This window comes from Podarcis bocagei (assembly GCF_964188305.1).
Source record: "Podarcis bocagei genome assembly, chromosome: 1".
In the NCBI taxonomy this organism is placed as follows: domain Eukaryota; kingdom Metazoa; phylum Chordata; class Lepidosauria; order Squamata; family Lacertidae; genus Podarcis; species Podarcis bocagei.
In genome coordinates, this window is record NC_138125.1 from 11565825 (window position 1) to 11579417 (window position 13593).

The 13593-nt window shown below is 46.2% G+C and overlaps 1 protein-coding gene and 1 long non-coding RNA gene across 2 annotated transcripts in view; one reads left to right on the forward strand and one right to left on the reverse strand.

The window, feature by feature from the left end:
• Nucleotides 1–13593, forward strand: part of PPP1R36 (protein phosphatase 1 regulatory subunit 36) — a gene marked incomplete at its 5' end in the record, with an annotated part of 81662 nt that overhangs the window by 40717 nt on the left and 27352 nt on the right. The window contains 3 exons of the mRNA XM_081204346.1: nucleotides 9621–9685; nucleotides 10592–10687; nucleotides 12149–12267. Coding sequence (XP_081060472.1) covers nucleotides 9621–9685; nucleotides 10592–10687; nucleotides 12149–12267 — 280 coding nt within the window. The remainder of the gene's footprint in view (nucleotides 1–9620; nucleotides 9686–10591; nucleotides 10688–12148; nucleotides 12268–13593) is intronic.
• LOC308587610 lies at nucleotides 3607–7490 on the reverse strand. The gene is made up of 2 exons (XR_014008488.1): nucleotides 6681–7490; nucleotides 3607–5654 (listed from the first exon to the last, which is right to left on the reverse strand). It is a non-coding gene; the product is annotated as an uncharacterized lncRNA (long non-coding RNA).

Below are 13593 nucleotides of genomic sequence, written 5' to 3' on the forward strand. Positions count from 1 at the left end.
AGCTATATAAAAGCAGACCTGTAAATAAGTCCACAAAAGTTACAATCCCTGTGCATCCTCTGCGGACAGCAAGGAGGCACAGACTGCTAGCCTCTTAGCAGACTAATAAAAAGGAAAAAAAAGGAAAGGAAGTTCTGTGTGCAATGCAAACTGTTGGAGAAGCAATAGAACAATCTGCTCCTCCGTCAAAAGCCTGCAGCGTTTCTGTGATGGTTGTGGAGAAAGAGACTTTCCTTTATTGGTGGCTATCACCAAGTTGGTCTAGGAAGGTTGGAGTCATCCATTCCTCTGCCTCCAGCCTGCTTATTTGCTGCAGAGTATACCCGGGTGCCTATGGTTGTTAAATACGAAGCTGATATAAAAGCAACAGCAATATATATAATAATAAAATAATTTATTATTTATACCCCACCCATCTGGCTGGGCTTCCCCAGCCACTCTGGGTGGCTTCCAACAAAAGATTAAAATACAGTAATGCATCAAACATTAAAAGCTTCCCTAAACAGGGCTGCCTTCAGATGTCTTCTAAAAGTCTGGTAGTTGTTATTCTCTTTGACATCTGGTGGGAAGGCATTCCACAGGGTGGGCGCCACTACCGAGAAGGCCCTCTGCCTGGTTCCCTGGAACTTGGCTTCTCACAGTGAGGGAACCTCCAGAAGGCCCTCAGCGCTGGACCTCAGTGTCCGGGCTGAGTGGTGGTGGAGACGCTCTTTCAGGTATACTGGGCCGAGGCCGTTTAGGGCTTTAAAGGTCAGCACCAACACTTTGAATTGTGCTTGGAAATGTCCTGGGAGCCAGTGTAGGTCTTTCAAGACCAGTGTTATGGGGAAGGGACATAACTCAGTGGCAGAGCATCTGTTTTGCATGCAGAAAGACCTGGGTTTAATCCTGGCATCTCCAAGTAGGGCTGGAAATAACAGAATCATAGAACTGTATAATTGGAAGGTACCATGAAGGTCATCTAGTCCAACCTTCTGCAATGCATGTTCCCTGTCTGAAACCCTGGAGAACTGCTGGTTGTAGACTATTATTGAACCAGATGTCCCAATGGTCTGACTCAGCACAAGGCAGCTTCCTATTATCCTATCATAAAGGTAGGCAAGAAGAGCGCCATAGATTTTTTTTGAAAGTCTGACTTCTTTTGTCTTTGGCTGTGTACACAGTCTTATTTGCTCTGCATCCCATGTCCCCCCCCCCTTTCTGGTTTGTGAAGCTGTATACACATAGCATTGGCCACAATCTCCATCTACCCTGCAGTTTCTTGAAGAATCTGTATTTTGATGCATTTCCCTCAAAACCAGCTTCGATCCGATTTGAAAACTTAAGCTACATGAAAGCATCCATGCCACCTCTCCGCCTACTGGCGCAGACCAATGTTGGGCAACTTGGAAACATGTGCAGCTTGACTGATATGCACAGTGATGAGCATGCCATTTGAAATGCAGCAAAATAATAATAATAATATAATAATAATAATAATAATAATAATACTTCCAGCAAAGCACCTCGCTGCATTTAAGCCAGTAATATACACACAGCCTTTGTCTTCAAATACAATGGGTGTGGATCCTGTGATTAGCATTTTCCACAAGAACCTGGGAGTACTGGAATCGAACGCCAGCTAAACTGTATTGTCTCTCTGTGCTCTTGAGCAATTTGCTTTCTCTCGGCCATTTGGCTTTTCATCTGCCAAATGGGCCTTTTTAATAATGCACAGGGACATTAAAGCAGATGAATCAGGATGCCTGTGACCCAAAACGCTATATGAATGATGAGTGGAGATGATTCTGCAAAATGCTGGAGCAGAAAGCCAAATTGTGTATACGGTGCTAAGAAATCTGTCTGCCCTTAATGTTGTTTTCTCCTTGTGGCGTGTTCACAATCAAAGGTTAGCAGCTAGAACAACCGCAGCATGCATTCCCAGCAGCATCAAAATAGTTGGCACCACCTTAAATTAACAAATAAAAATAAAAAGAGGAGCAGAGAGGGGTAGGGAGCCTTTTATTACTGTGAGCAGCTGGCTATTCAGGTTTTTAAAAGTTACATTCCCTTCCCATAAGTGGCACTCCATGCTAATTGAAACTTTCTCTTACTGAAGGCTTTAATGTAGAGCCAGTGTTGCTGCTGGCCATGAACTTCAGCCAGAATAGCTCTGTGCAGCCCTAGCTGTGGCTTTGGCATGGCGGAGGGTAGCCGCCTTCAACACATGAAGCAGTACAATTATGGACCAACTTGTGTGTTCAGTAGCAAACACAGATCTGGAAACTCTGGCCACTCCTCGGCTTCAAAATAACCATGGGGTGGGTGGGTGATTATTTTTGAAGAGGAGAAGCAGCATGTGTGGAAGGGGCTTATGCCTTACCCCTCCCCATCACTTTTCCACGGGAACTTATGCAGTATAGTACATGCATTGAGGAAACCCAGTTTAGGAAAGTTAACAGCAGAGTTTTTTTGGGGGAGGCAGGGGATCAGGTTAGGGAGAAGGGTTAAGCACATACCCTCCTCTCCCCACATTGTAATGGAGAAGAAACAGTTGGGCCTGTAACCTCAGGTTACAGACGCTTTGGGTTGTGCAATTTCGGGTTGCGCACCACACCGAACCTGGAAGTACTGGGACAGGTTACTTGCGGGTTTCGGCGCTTTGCACATGCACAGAAGCGCTGAATTGCAACCCACGAGTGCGCAGACGTGGCGCTGCGGGTTGCGAACGTGCTTTCCACATGGATCACATTTGCAAACCGAGCGTCCACGGTAATTTCATTATTTGTCACTCCGGGTGGCTTCCAGAACATATAGAACTATAATAAAACGTCAAACTATAAAAGCTTTCCTATACAGGGCTGTCTTTGGATGTCTGCTCTCCTTGACATCTGATGGGAGGCCATTCCACACAAGAGGGTGCAACTGCTGAGAAGGCTCTGCTGCTTGGTTCCCTGTAACCTCACTTCTCTCAGGCAGAGAACCACCAGGAGGCCCTCAGAGTTGGACTTCAGTGTTCGGGCTGAATGACGGGGATGGAGACGCTCTTTCAGGTATACAGGGCCGGTGGCCATTTAGAGCTTTAAAGGTCAGTACCAACATTTTGAATTGTGCTCAGAAGCGTCCAAAATGGGTGGGGAATCTGTGGCCCTCGGATGTTCCTAGCCTCCAGTTCCCATCGCTCCTGACCGCTGACCATGCTGGCAGGCCGGAGATTCCCCACCACTGATCTAAGAGCAAAGAGAAGATGTTTCTTACTTCGGAGGTGGTGTGTGTGCCCTTACGCAAATTAGCTGGTTAAAACTCATACAGTGGATTGGCTTTCTTTAATCAGGCGACTGGCGTAATAATTTGTCACTGAAGGCACCTGGGCGTGCAGAAACCAGCTTCCTTTTCAAAGGTAAAACTCACACTCGTTGCTCCACCCTAAATTGGCAAGCAATCCGTACAATGTTGCCCAGAAAGTTCGTTTCCCTTCTCTACTATGCGGATGTGGTGAATCATGTGTGATACTGTACAATGTATGAGAAGAAAAGAGCATTGCACGGGGGCCAAAAAGTAACTGGCATCCCCAGGATTAGCTTCATTAACAAGGATTCTTGAGCCATTTAATCCTGTTTTTCCCCCCTTCCAATCATTCTACCTGCCAAGCCTTTCTCTGTTCTTCCTGCCAAAAAAATGCTACCCCTAACACACACACACACCTCGACACCAACAACACCTGATGGCAGAGGATGAGCTGGGTCAAATGGAAAAGTACAGAAGAGCAGATCAGGGTGAGTTTAATGTTCTTGGTTTCTGTCCCCGAGGCAAGGAACTGCTTATTGAGAACAGGAAGGGAACATTTGGCAGGTAAGCGGCCAATACAGAAATAAACAGAACGGCAGCTGCTGTGCAGGGAACGAATTCAGCGCTGCATAGTCAAGTGCAAAGGTAGTTGTGCCGTAATAATTCCCTAGGAAACCAGAGCTGACATCCACAGACTTTTCGAGGGCCAAGACCTGAAGGCATTTCCATTTTATTTCGGTCTTCCTCCGTGGAATGCAAGGAATTCCCCAGACACAATGCTTTTGCGGGGAGAGTTTAAGGCTTATTAGTTTAAATAAAAGCTATGATATACAGGATTATGTAACGCATGTTTATTTAACACAAACCTTTCAGGTCTGTAACTAAGAAACACTGTTCTTTTTTCTGAGGTATATGGACACTGCATATTTGAGTCCAAAAACCTAGGATGCAAATCATTACAAGTAAAGCCATCAGCCACATATCCTCTGATGTTTCTCCAATGAAAATAGGAACGTCCTATTCAACACCACCACCAACACAACGATAATGATTTAACTCTTAATACCCTGCCCACCTGACTGGGTTGCCCCAGCCACTTTGGGTGGATTCCAGCACGTATAAAATCATAATAAAACATTAAACATTTAAAAACTTCCCTATACAGGGCTGCCTTCAGATGTCTTCTAAAGGCTGTATAGTTGCTTATCTCCTTAACTTGGGGGTCACATAACTCCATACCCTCCAACATTTCTCCAATGAAAATAGGGACGTCCTAAGGAAAAGCGGGACATTGCGAGATCAAATGAGGAACTGGGATGGCTTCTGTAAATCCAGGATTGTGCCTGGAAAATAGGGACATTTGGAAGATCTGCACCCAATTAAAAAAATATTATTTAATTGAGCATGAGCGTTTAAGTCAGCTAACTGATGCAGCTGCATAAATTTGCATATGAAAGGGGGGAAGTAGGGATGCATTGTTTTGTATTTAAATGATGTGTCCCAGTAGATCTTGCCTGAAAAGAGGCATTCCTCTTCTGAGGTAACACTTGCAACCTGCAGTTATTATCAGGAAGGAAATTAAATCTGTTGATTTAATTGAGGGCACCTTTTTAGTTCATCGATACAGTATGTTTTAAAAGTGGTTCATCTAACTCGTTCTTCAGTTGCTGAGTTGGGAGTCAGACCGACTGCTGGGTTCAGAGACTGATCTAAGGTGATTTGCAACAGCAGAATTAGCACCATACATACATATGGTAAAAAATAATGATTAAGAAACAAGTCTCCAAATGCATGTTTGGGTTAAACAGTGGGGGCCTGGTTCTGAAAAGGTTGGAGACTTTTGATAACTGAATAGCCAGACTTAATAAGCACATGCTGATGACAGAAGCATTTATCTTCACTGTGCCTCTTTCTTTTTACCCTGTTTTTGATACTGCTTTTGAAGCGCTGCCTCGACGCAACTCCAAAACCTCGTTTGTTTCCAAATCTGCTTCTCTTCTTGTTCTTGATAAATATGCGGCATTGCTGCCAAGGCTCCAGAATATCCTTGGCAGCCCACAATAGCAACTGCAAACACAACATACAGTGTGCTGTTGTTTAAAAAAGGTCACAGGGCGCAGGCAGAGAAGTAAGCCGAGCTCAGAGCCGGCGTTGCGCGGGGACCTGAGCGACCATCAGCAAGCTCTTTCAGCAGGGGCACACGATTTAATGAAAGGAATTGGGGAGGATTTAGGTGCGCGAATGGGTGGAAACGTAAGGTGACACCCTCTTCTTGGGCATGAGTCAAAGTCATTCTGATGCCATGTTTGCAGTCCGCTCTACTCTCCCAGTGCAAGCCTCTCTGTGTGTGCATCAATGCATAACAGCCAAAACCTCTGTGCAGGTAGCTTACCGTATTTTTCGGACTATTGGACGCACCGGTCCATAGGACGCACCTAGATTTGGGGGGGGAAATAAAGGGGGAAAAATTTATCCCCCCCCGCCAGGCGCGGGGCTGGGGCGGGGAAGCCCGAGCTTCCCCCTCCCCCAGAACGGGACTCAGAGCCATGCCGAAGCTGCGCGCAGCTTTGGCATCGCTCTGGGAGCTTGCGGGGCTGGGGGAGGAGGAAGCCTTCCGCCAGCCTCCAAACCAAGTCGGGGGACAGCGGGAATGGCGCGCTGCGCCTCTCCCGCTGTCCCCCGAGTTTGCGGGGCTGGCGACGGGGAGGAGCAGGCTTCTCCCCCCGCCAGCCTTCTAACCAAGTTGGGGGACAGCGGGAAGGGCGCGCTGCGCCTCTCCCGCTGTCCCCCGAGCTTGTGGGGCTGGCGGTGGGGCTCTCCTGAAGCCTGGAGGTTGTGGGGCTGGTGGGGGGGAGAAGCAGGCTTGCTTCTCCCACCCCCAGCCTCCAGATCAGGTCGTGGAATAGCGGGATGGCGGAGCGCTGCCATCCCGCTATTCCCCGACCTGATCTGGAGGTTGTGGGGATGGTGGGGGGGGGGGAGAAGCAGGCTTGCTTCTCCCACCCCCAGCCTCCAGATCAGGTCGGGGAATAGCGGGATGGCGGCGCTTCGCCATCCCCCTATCCCCCGAGCTTGTGGGGCTGGGGGGGGGGAGAAGCAGGCTTGCTTCTCCCCCCGCCAGCCTCCAGATCAGGTCGGGGAATAGCGGGGTGGCGGCTCTGCACCTCCCCGCTGTCCCCAGCTTTTGGGTGCAGGCTGCTGCCCGCAAGCCTTGCGAGCCCGCGGGACATCCCGCCGGGCTTGCAAGACTTGGGATAGCTTCCTGAAGCCTGGAGAGCGAGAGGGGTCGGTGCGCACGGACCCCTCTCGCTCTCCAGGCTTCAGCAAAAGCCTGCATTCGCACCATAGGACGCACACACATTTCCCCTTCATTTTTGGAGGGGAAAAAGTGCGTCCTATAGTGCGAAAAATACGGTAATACATTTAAAGTTAAATACATATTAAACACGAACTAAATCCGATTTTGTAAAACTGCTGCCAGGTTGGCACTACCTGCGGCAAGGCCCTTTTGGTAGTGGCTCATGTGTGGAAAACTCCCCCAGCCTAGGAGCATTATTAACATTCAGGGACTTAAAAAAAAAAAAAAACCAACTACCACATTCCAGTTCACCCAGGCATTTGACGGCTGAAAAGATCATTGATCCTGGCAACCTTGAAATCATGGTGTGGATATATGATTGTTTTTAGATGCTCAGTGTTAAAACATTTTTTAAAAATTATTTTTCAGTGGTGCTGCTTTGCTGCTTGACACCCTCGGCTCCTTTGGGGAGGAAGGGTGGTACTGAAATTTAACGCGTAAAATAAAACAGATAGATAAATATCACACACATATATATGTGTGTGAGAGAAAAATGAGCGCAGGCAGTTCACTCAGAAAGCAAGCAATCCTGCTCAGAAGTAGCACCTATTTCTGAAACCAGTCAGTGTGTCGGACGGGCTGTTTTAAAGGAAAGCCGCCTGCGACACGAAACGCGGGCGTCCTGTTCACACGTATCTGGGAAGGGGGTTCACAATTGGGATAATTTCTGAGGACGCCCCTTGGTTAGAAAAAGAGAGCCAAAAGCCACCACACAGACAGACTGAAAAAAAAGGGAAGGCCTGCCGCGTTGCATGATGGGACTTGTAGTCTCCAGGCGGGAGAGCCGACCCTTCTATTCAAGATGGAAAGAGAGACAGAGAGCTGTTGCCAGGATACTCTTTCAGTAAACAAAGTGTCGCCATGTCTCAGCTACAGTTCCTGGAGCTGCCCAAGGGACATATAGTGACTGTAAGTAAGTCTGCATTCCTGGATGTGTCTAGTGACTGTGGAACTTCTTGGGGATGGGGTTTGCAGATATTCCTTTTTTTCTTTTTTTTAAAAAGCCCAAGGTTGGATATGACCAGGTTGGGTCTTGCACCCAGTGCCGGATTTACGTATAAGCTAAACAAGCTATAGCTTAGGGCCCCGCTCTCTTGGGGGCCCCCCAAAAAAATTAAAGGGAAAAAAAACCTGGATGTACATTTCCAAAAATATAAGATAAAAAACAAATACAATAAAACATACAGCAACACTGTTTTTGCATTATTAAGTTTGTTATAAATAAATAAAAAATCATTTTAAGTTAGAGCTTAATAATTATTTCACTATTAATATACTTCTTCTTAATTGTATTTCACCATTAATATACTTCTTCTTAATTGTATTTCAACTCAACAATTACTTTGATAAAATACATACTTTGTTATGTGCAAATGGCTTTAGATACCTATCAGGTCCATAAATTACCATATAGCATATATTCAACACAAAAAACAGCGACAATTTGTTGACAACGGACAGCTGGACATATAAAGGGCCCCATTACCTTCAGCAGCTGAGGGCCTCCCCAAACCTAAATCCGGCCCTGCTTGCACCTTTCATAGCTGGGTCGCCATGCAACCTTCACCTGTCAAAATCCCCTCTTCAAACCCAAATGTTAGAGGCACCCACTCTTGCATCCACAATTCAGGAGCTTCGTTTATTTACTTATTGCATTTCTACCCCACCTTTCTTCCAAAAGCCCCCAAAAGGGCCTACATTGGGGACCCCACCCTCCGCCCCTCCGCCCTGTGAGGTAGGTCAGGCTGAGAGACCATGATGAGCTCCAAGATCACCCAGTGAACTTCATGGCTGAGTGGGGAATTGAACCCTGGTCTCCCAGGTCCCAGGCAGACACTTTAACCACTGCACTATGTTGGCTGTCTAACCTTTTATGAATTAAATCTTACTTGAGGAATACAACTGGCTTGCATTATTATTATTATTATTATTATTATTATTATTATTATTATTATTATTTGTGTATCCCACCCAACTGACTGGGTTGTCCCAACCACTCTAGGCAGCTTCCAACATAATAATAAAACATTTAATAATAAAACATTAAAAACTTCCCGAAGGGCTGCCTTCAGATGTCTCCTAAAAGCTGTATAATTATTTATCTCATTGACATCTGATGAGAGGGCACCCTACAGGTCGGACAACACTATATGTGCTCATATATATTTATTCCGCCTTCCATCCCTATCCATAGTGTTTCTGATGGTCACAAACTTGAAACGACCAGTCAACATCGGTTGTTGCTGTTTTTAAATAGGCAGTTGGAAATATTCAGTCAATGTCTTGATTATTATGATTAGGATTATTAGATGGACCACTGGCCTTTATATACACCGGTGGCCAATATCGTGGAAGCCTTTAGGAAAAGTTGTCTTTCTAAGGCTTGGTGGCTCACGACATCAGTCATTTTTTTAGAATAATACTATGAAATAATATCCCTGGAGGTTGCTTGATAATGTCCCAGTGGTTGTTCCAGCCCTGTTTTTGAATGTACAGTGGTGCCTCGCAAGACGAAAAGAATCCATTCTGTGATTCTCTTCGTCTAGCGGTTTTTTCATCTTGCGAAGCAAGCCCATTGACGGATTAGAGGATTAGCACTATTAGCGGGTTTTAGCGGGTTTTAGCGGCTTATCTGCTGATCAGAGCAGCTGATAAGCGGCTTAGCGGCTTAGAAAAAGGGGGGGGGGAGGAAAAAAAACCAGCAGGAACTCGCAAGACATTGTCGTCTTGCGAAGCAAGCCAATAGGAAATTCGTTTTGCGAAGCACCTCCAAAACGGAAAACTCTTTCGTCTAGCGAGTTTTCCGTCTTGCGAGGCATTCGTCTTGCGGGGCACCACTGTACATTGAATCACCATTCTTCAGAAGCACATGGCATTGGGCTTATCGGTCAGGCTTATGAGCTCGCTGGATTTTTGGAGCTGAAAATCGAACATGAAAATGATGAAATGGTTTAAATTAATGCCTCGAAACTTTTGTATTCCGAAACGCTTGCAGTTCACGAAAGTTAACCCTGGCTTGTGGTACTGGAAAGATGACAGCCGAAGTCTTGAATTTGCATGGTAAGGATTCAGTGTCCCTTTCTGTCTGACTTGGTTGCGTTTCTGTTTGTGGTTATCGTGATTTCGTATCACTTGCCAGTGAGCTATTTTATGAAGTGCCTGGCCTTGCAGCAAGATTTCCCCCCCCTCCATGCACAGTCCATTAAAATCAATAAAGCCAATGGAATCTACAACATTTCCAACAATCGCAGATCATAATCAGCAGGATGAAACCAATACATTTTAGTAAACAGAATCCTTGTTTTCCAAAAGCATGGAGGAACTGAAATGTTTTTTCTTTGCGTCTGAAAGGAGGCAAATGTCAGGCCTGATAGAACCCTTGGCAGGGATGGGAGGAAAGAAGAGGTATTCCACAGTAAACAAAGTGACAATTGAAAAGAGCCTCAGTTTGCAGGATGCTGCTCTTTCCAACTGTGAAAGCGTCTAGTAGTATGCCTCATCTCTCCCTAAGTGCAATTGGTCCAAACATACCCATTCCTTCAATCTCTGCAAGAATAAAAAATGAAAACATCTCTGTAATTTTGAAGCAGAAGATACCCCACGCTGATTGGTTGAGCATGCTGTGATGTCATAAAGAACCACCTGTCCAATCCCTGAAGCTGTTTCCCCCTCGCCTTCAGTATTCTTTTTTTGGGGGGGGATTATTAAGGATGGAGGAGGAACAGATCAACTCAGAAATGTTGTGGATGCTGGGGCTTTGGAAAATTAAAAAAAACACCAAGTATCTCAGCTGAATTATAGCGGGCAGGGGCAAGATTGCATCCTAAAGTGGCACTGGACTTGCTGCCATTCCTCTCTGCTGGGCTCACTCTGTGATTGAGAGATGCAGGGTGAGCTCTCTTTCCTGTGTACTTGTATGAATTGCCACTGCCATTACCGAAAACTCCCCTCTGTTTGGTACTGCAGTGCTCAGCCTAAGGAGGAAGATAAGGAAGTGGAGAAGAAGTCAAAGAAAGGGAAAACCATCCACTTCCAAGAGACGGCCACAAAAACGCCAGACAGGTGACCCAGTTTAAAAATCAGCAGAGCTTGAAATGCCCAGACTATAGTCTGTGGTCTTGGCAAGGGTGTAAGAAGTCCTGGATTCAAATCCCACGCAAATCCTGTATTTGGAGAAGGGAAGGGGAAGAGACTGGACATACCTTTGGGGATGGAACATAGCTCAGTGCAGAAGGCCCTAGTTTTGATCCCCAGCAAAGACCAAGGCCTGAGATCCTGGAGAGCTGCTGCCTGCCAGGGTAGGCAGTATTGGGCTAGATGGAGAAATGGTCTGAGCCTGACCTGGATGGTAAGGGAATCCCACTGATGTCACCAATTTATTTAATTTTTTAAAATAAAATTATTGGTTTTAAAAAGTTCTCCTTTGTGACTCTTGAGACAGGAGTTCCAATTCATTCTAGGTAGAGTGAGGTGGCCTGCCTCAAGTGCACCATCAAAGGGAAGCAAATGGTCAATTATTTGGTCTATTATTATATTGTTGCCATTGCCACAGGGGTTGCCGTTTGGATTTTGTGCCCTAATGTCACGGGCCACCTCTGCCTGCTTAGCAGCAAACGTGTTTGGGCAAGCTGCTTGTTTGCAGTCACTTCCCTGCAGTGGCGTAGCGTGGGTTGTCAGCACCCGGGGCAAGGCAAGTAATTTGCGCCCCCTAATCCATGGATTTGTGCCCCCTAACCCGTGGATTTGCACACCCTAACCCTAACCCCCAGATGTTGCGCCCGGTGCGGCCGGCCCCCCTGCACCCCCCACGCTACGCCACTGCTTCCCTGTCTGTAAAATGGGAACAATAGCAACACAACATCGCAGGCCTGCTTTTTTGCTGATGTGTACACCATACATACATCTGATGTATCTACCCTCCCCCCTTCTTCCCCTTCATCCCATAATGCCTTAACTACAATTGATCATTTGAGGATCCACACCCTCAAATATGAGAAAGAATGGGTCCACAGGCCATCTGCATCGGTAGGATGGGAAGACGGCTGCACAAACTGGGCCATTTTCATCACTGCGTCTTGCAAAGAGTTTCCCCTCCAGGTCACATCCACACCATACATTCAAAGCCCTCTGATGCTACTTCAATCAGTCCTGGTTTCCCCCAAAGAATTCTGGGAACTGTAGTTGCTAGGAATCTCCTCTTGGAACTACAGTTCCCAACACCCTCAAACTACAGTTCCCAGGATTCTTGGGGGAGGGAGCTATGGCTGTTAAAGTGGTATGACAGTGCTTTAAATGCGTGTTGTGGATGTCCTAAGTGCCGCCCCTTTGTGGATATTAAAGGCTCGAGAGACCAGTTAGGAAGCTTCATGTGCCCATGGAAAGCTGAATTCTGGCTTTGTTTTCAACGTAATCAAGGTTACCTGGAAAGAGAACATCCCAGAGTTTAGCTCCAGAGTTGCCTTGGCATGTGTCCAATTAAATGAAATGCAAGTCCGTCCTACCCACCCTCCATTTTATCTGCAGACCGGATCCTGTTTTTTTCCGAGATATCTTTGCCGTACGGAGAAGTATCCAAGAAGATAAGATGCCCCGGCCGTTGAAGCGATTGCAAAAGGAACTGATTTCTCTAGAAGACGTTAAGTGTAAGTGTGGGTGCTGAATTGCCAAGTTAGTTGCAGCTTATTGATCTTCTCCGGCATCCTTGAGATTGTTCCAAGGGTTGCTGATTTCAGTGTTATCCCGAGTCAACAGCACTTGTTTACTTGGCTAAATGGCTTGTGTCCAGCATACCTAAGAATCATAAAAATCAAATAAATAGCTTCTTTGTCCCAGCTGTGGGAGCCAAGAGCACCGTCCACCTTAACAGTCTTGCACAGAATCAGCAGCGGCAGTCCTATGCGCTACAGACCAAACAGGGAGTGGGTGTTTTGCAGAAAGGCTCCAGCCATGGAAATAACTTGAGTCATGCAAGATTTCCAGTCCATATGGAGCAGGGGAAGGCAGAAAGACAGCCTCCTTTTCTATATCGCATCATGGTGCCAGTCTCTTCTTTCATAATGGCATCTTCATAGCATTGGTTACAACATTTTGCTATCTCAGATTGCACAAATAGGCTTCATTATGGTTTTTGCCCAACACACGTTAGGTGTGGCTGAGGGTTTGACAAATGTTTCTTAATGGAGTGGTGAGTGGCAGTGTTTCACTTGGTCATCTGGAAATCTCTCTGTTTCTCTGTCTCTCCTGCCATTGGGATGTGATGTGAATCGGAGCGTATGGGAAGGGCAGAGAAGGTGCAGTAAGCCTGAATCTCAGGAAACTCAGACAAAGAGCACTGAATTTTGCCAGATTGGAAACAATGGGGGACTGAGCTGGAGGGGACATTTATTAACTAGGGTTACCATACGTCTGGGGTGGAAATCGCGAAAATGCCCAGGAAAATCCGAACATATGGCAATCTATTTCGGCAGTGTCGTTTCTGGCGAATAAAGCTCAACAACTCTGCCCCAAAAATGCTCAACAACTCTTCTGTCCAGATTTTCACTGTTTGAAACATGGTGGCAACCCTAATTAAAACATGCATGTCCCACCTTGCTTCCAGAAGCTCAAGGTAGCGTAGCACAACGACAGCCTTGCAGGGTAGGTGAGGCTGAGAGAGAGATTGACTGGTTACCCAGTGTCTTTCATGGCTGAACAATTTGGTTCTGGGTCTCTCGGCTTTTACTCTTGACCCTTCAAACACTACACTACTCTGGCTTCGCCTGAAGGCATACGTAGCTGCTTTTGTATATTTGCGAACAAAGCAAGTATTACAAAGGCACTATTTCAGCGCACTTTTGTTTGACTAAAGCTGGTCAATGCTTGGGAAAGTGCAGAGCAGGTAAGCAGTGCACCTAAAGTCATTCTCTTTTTTTTTTTTTTAATAAATTTTTATTGGTTTTACAACATTTTTAAGAAAAACAAACAAACAC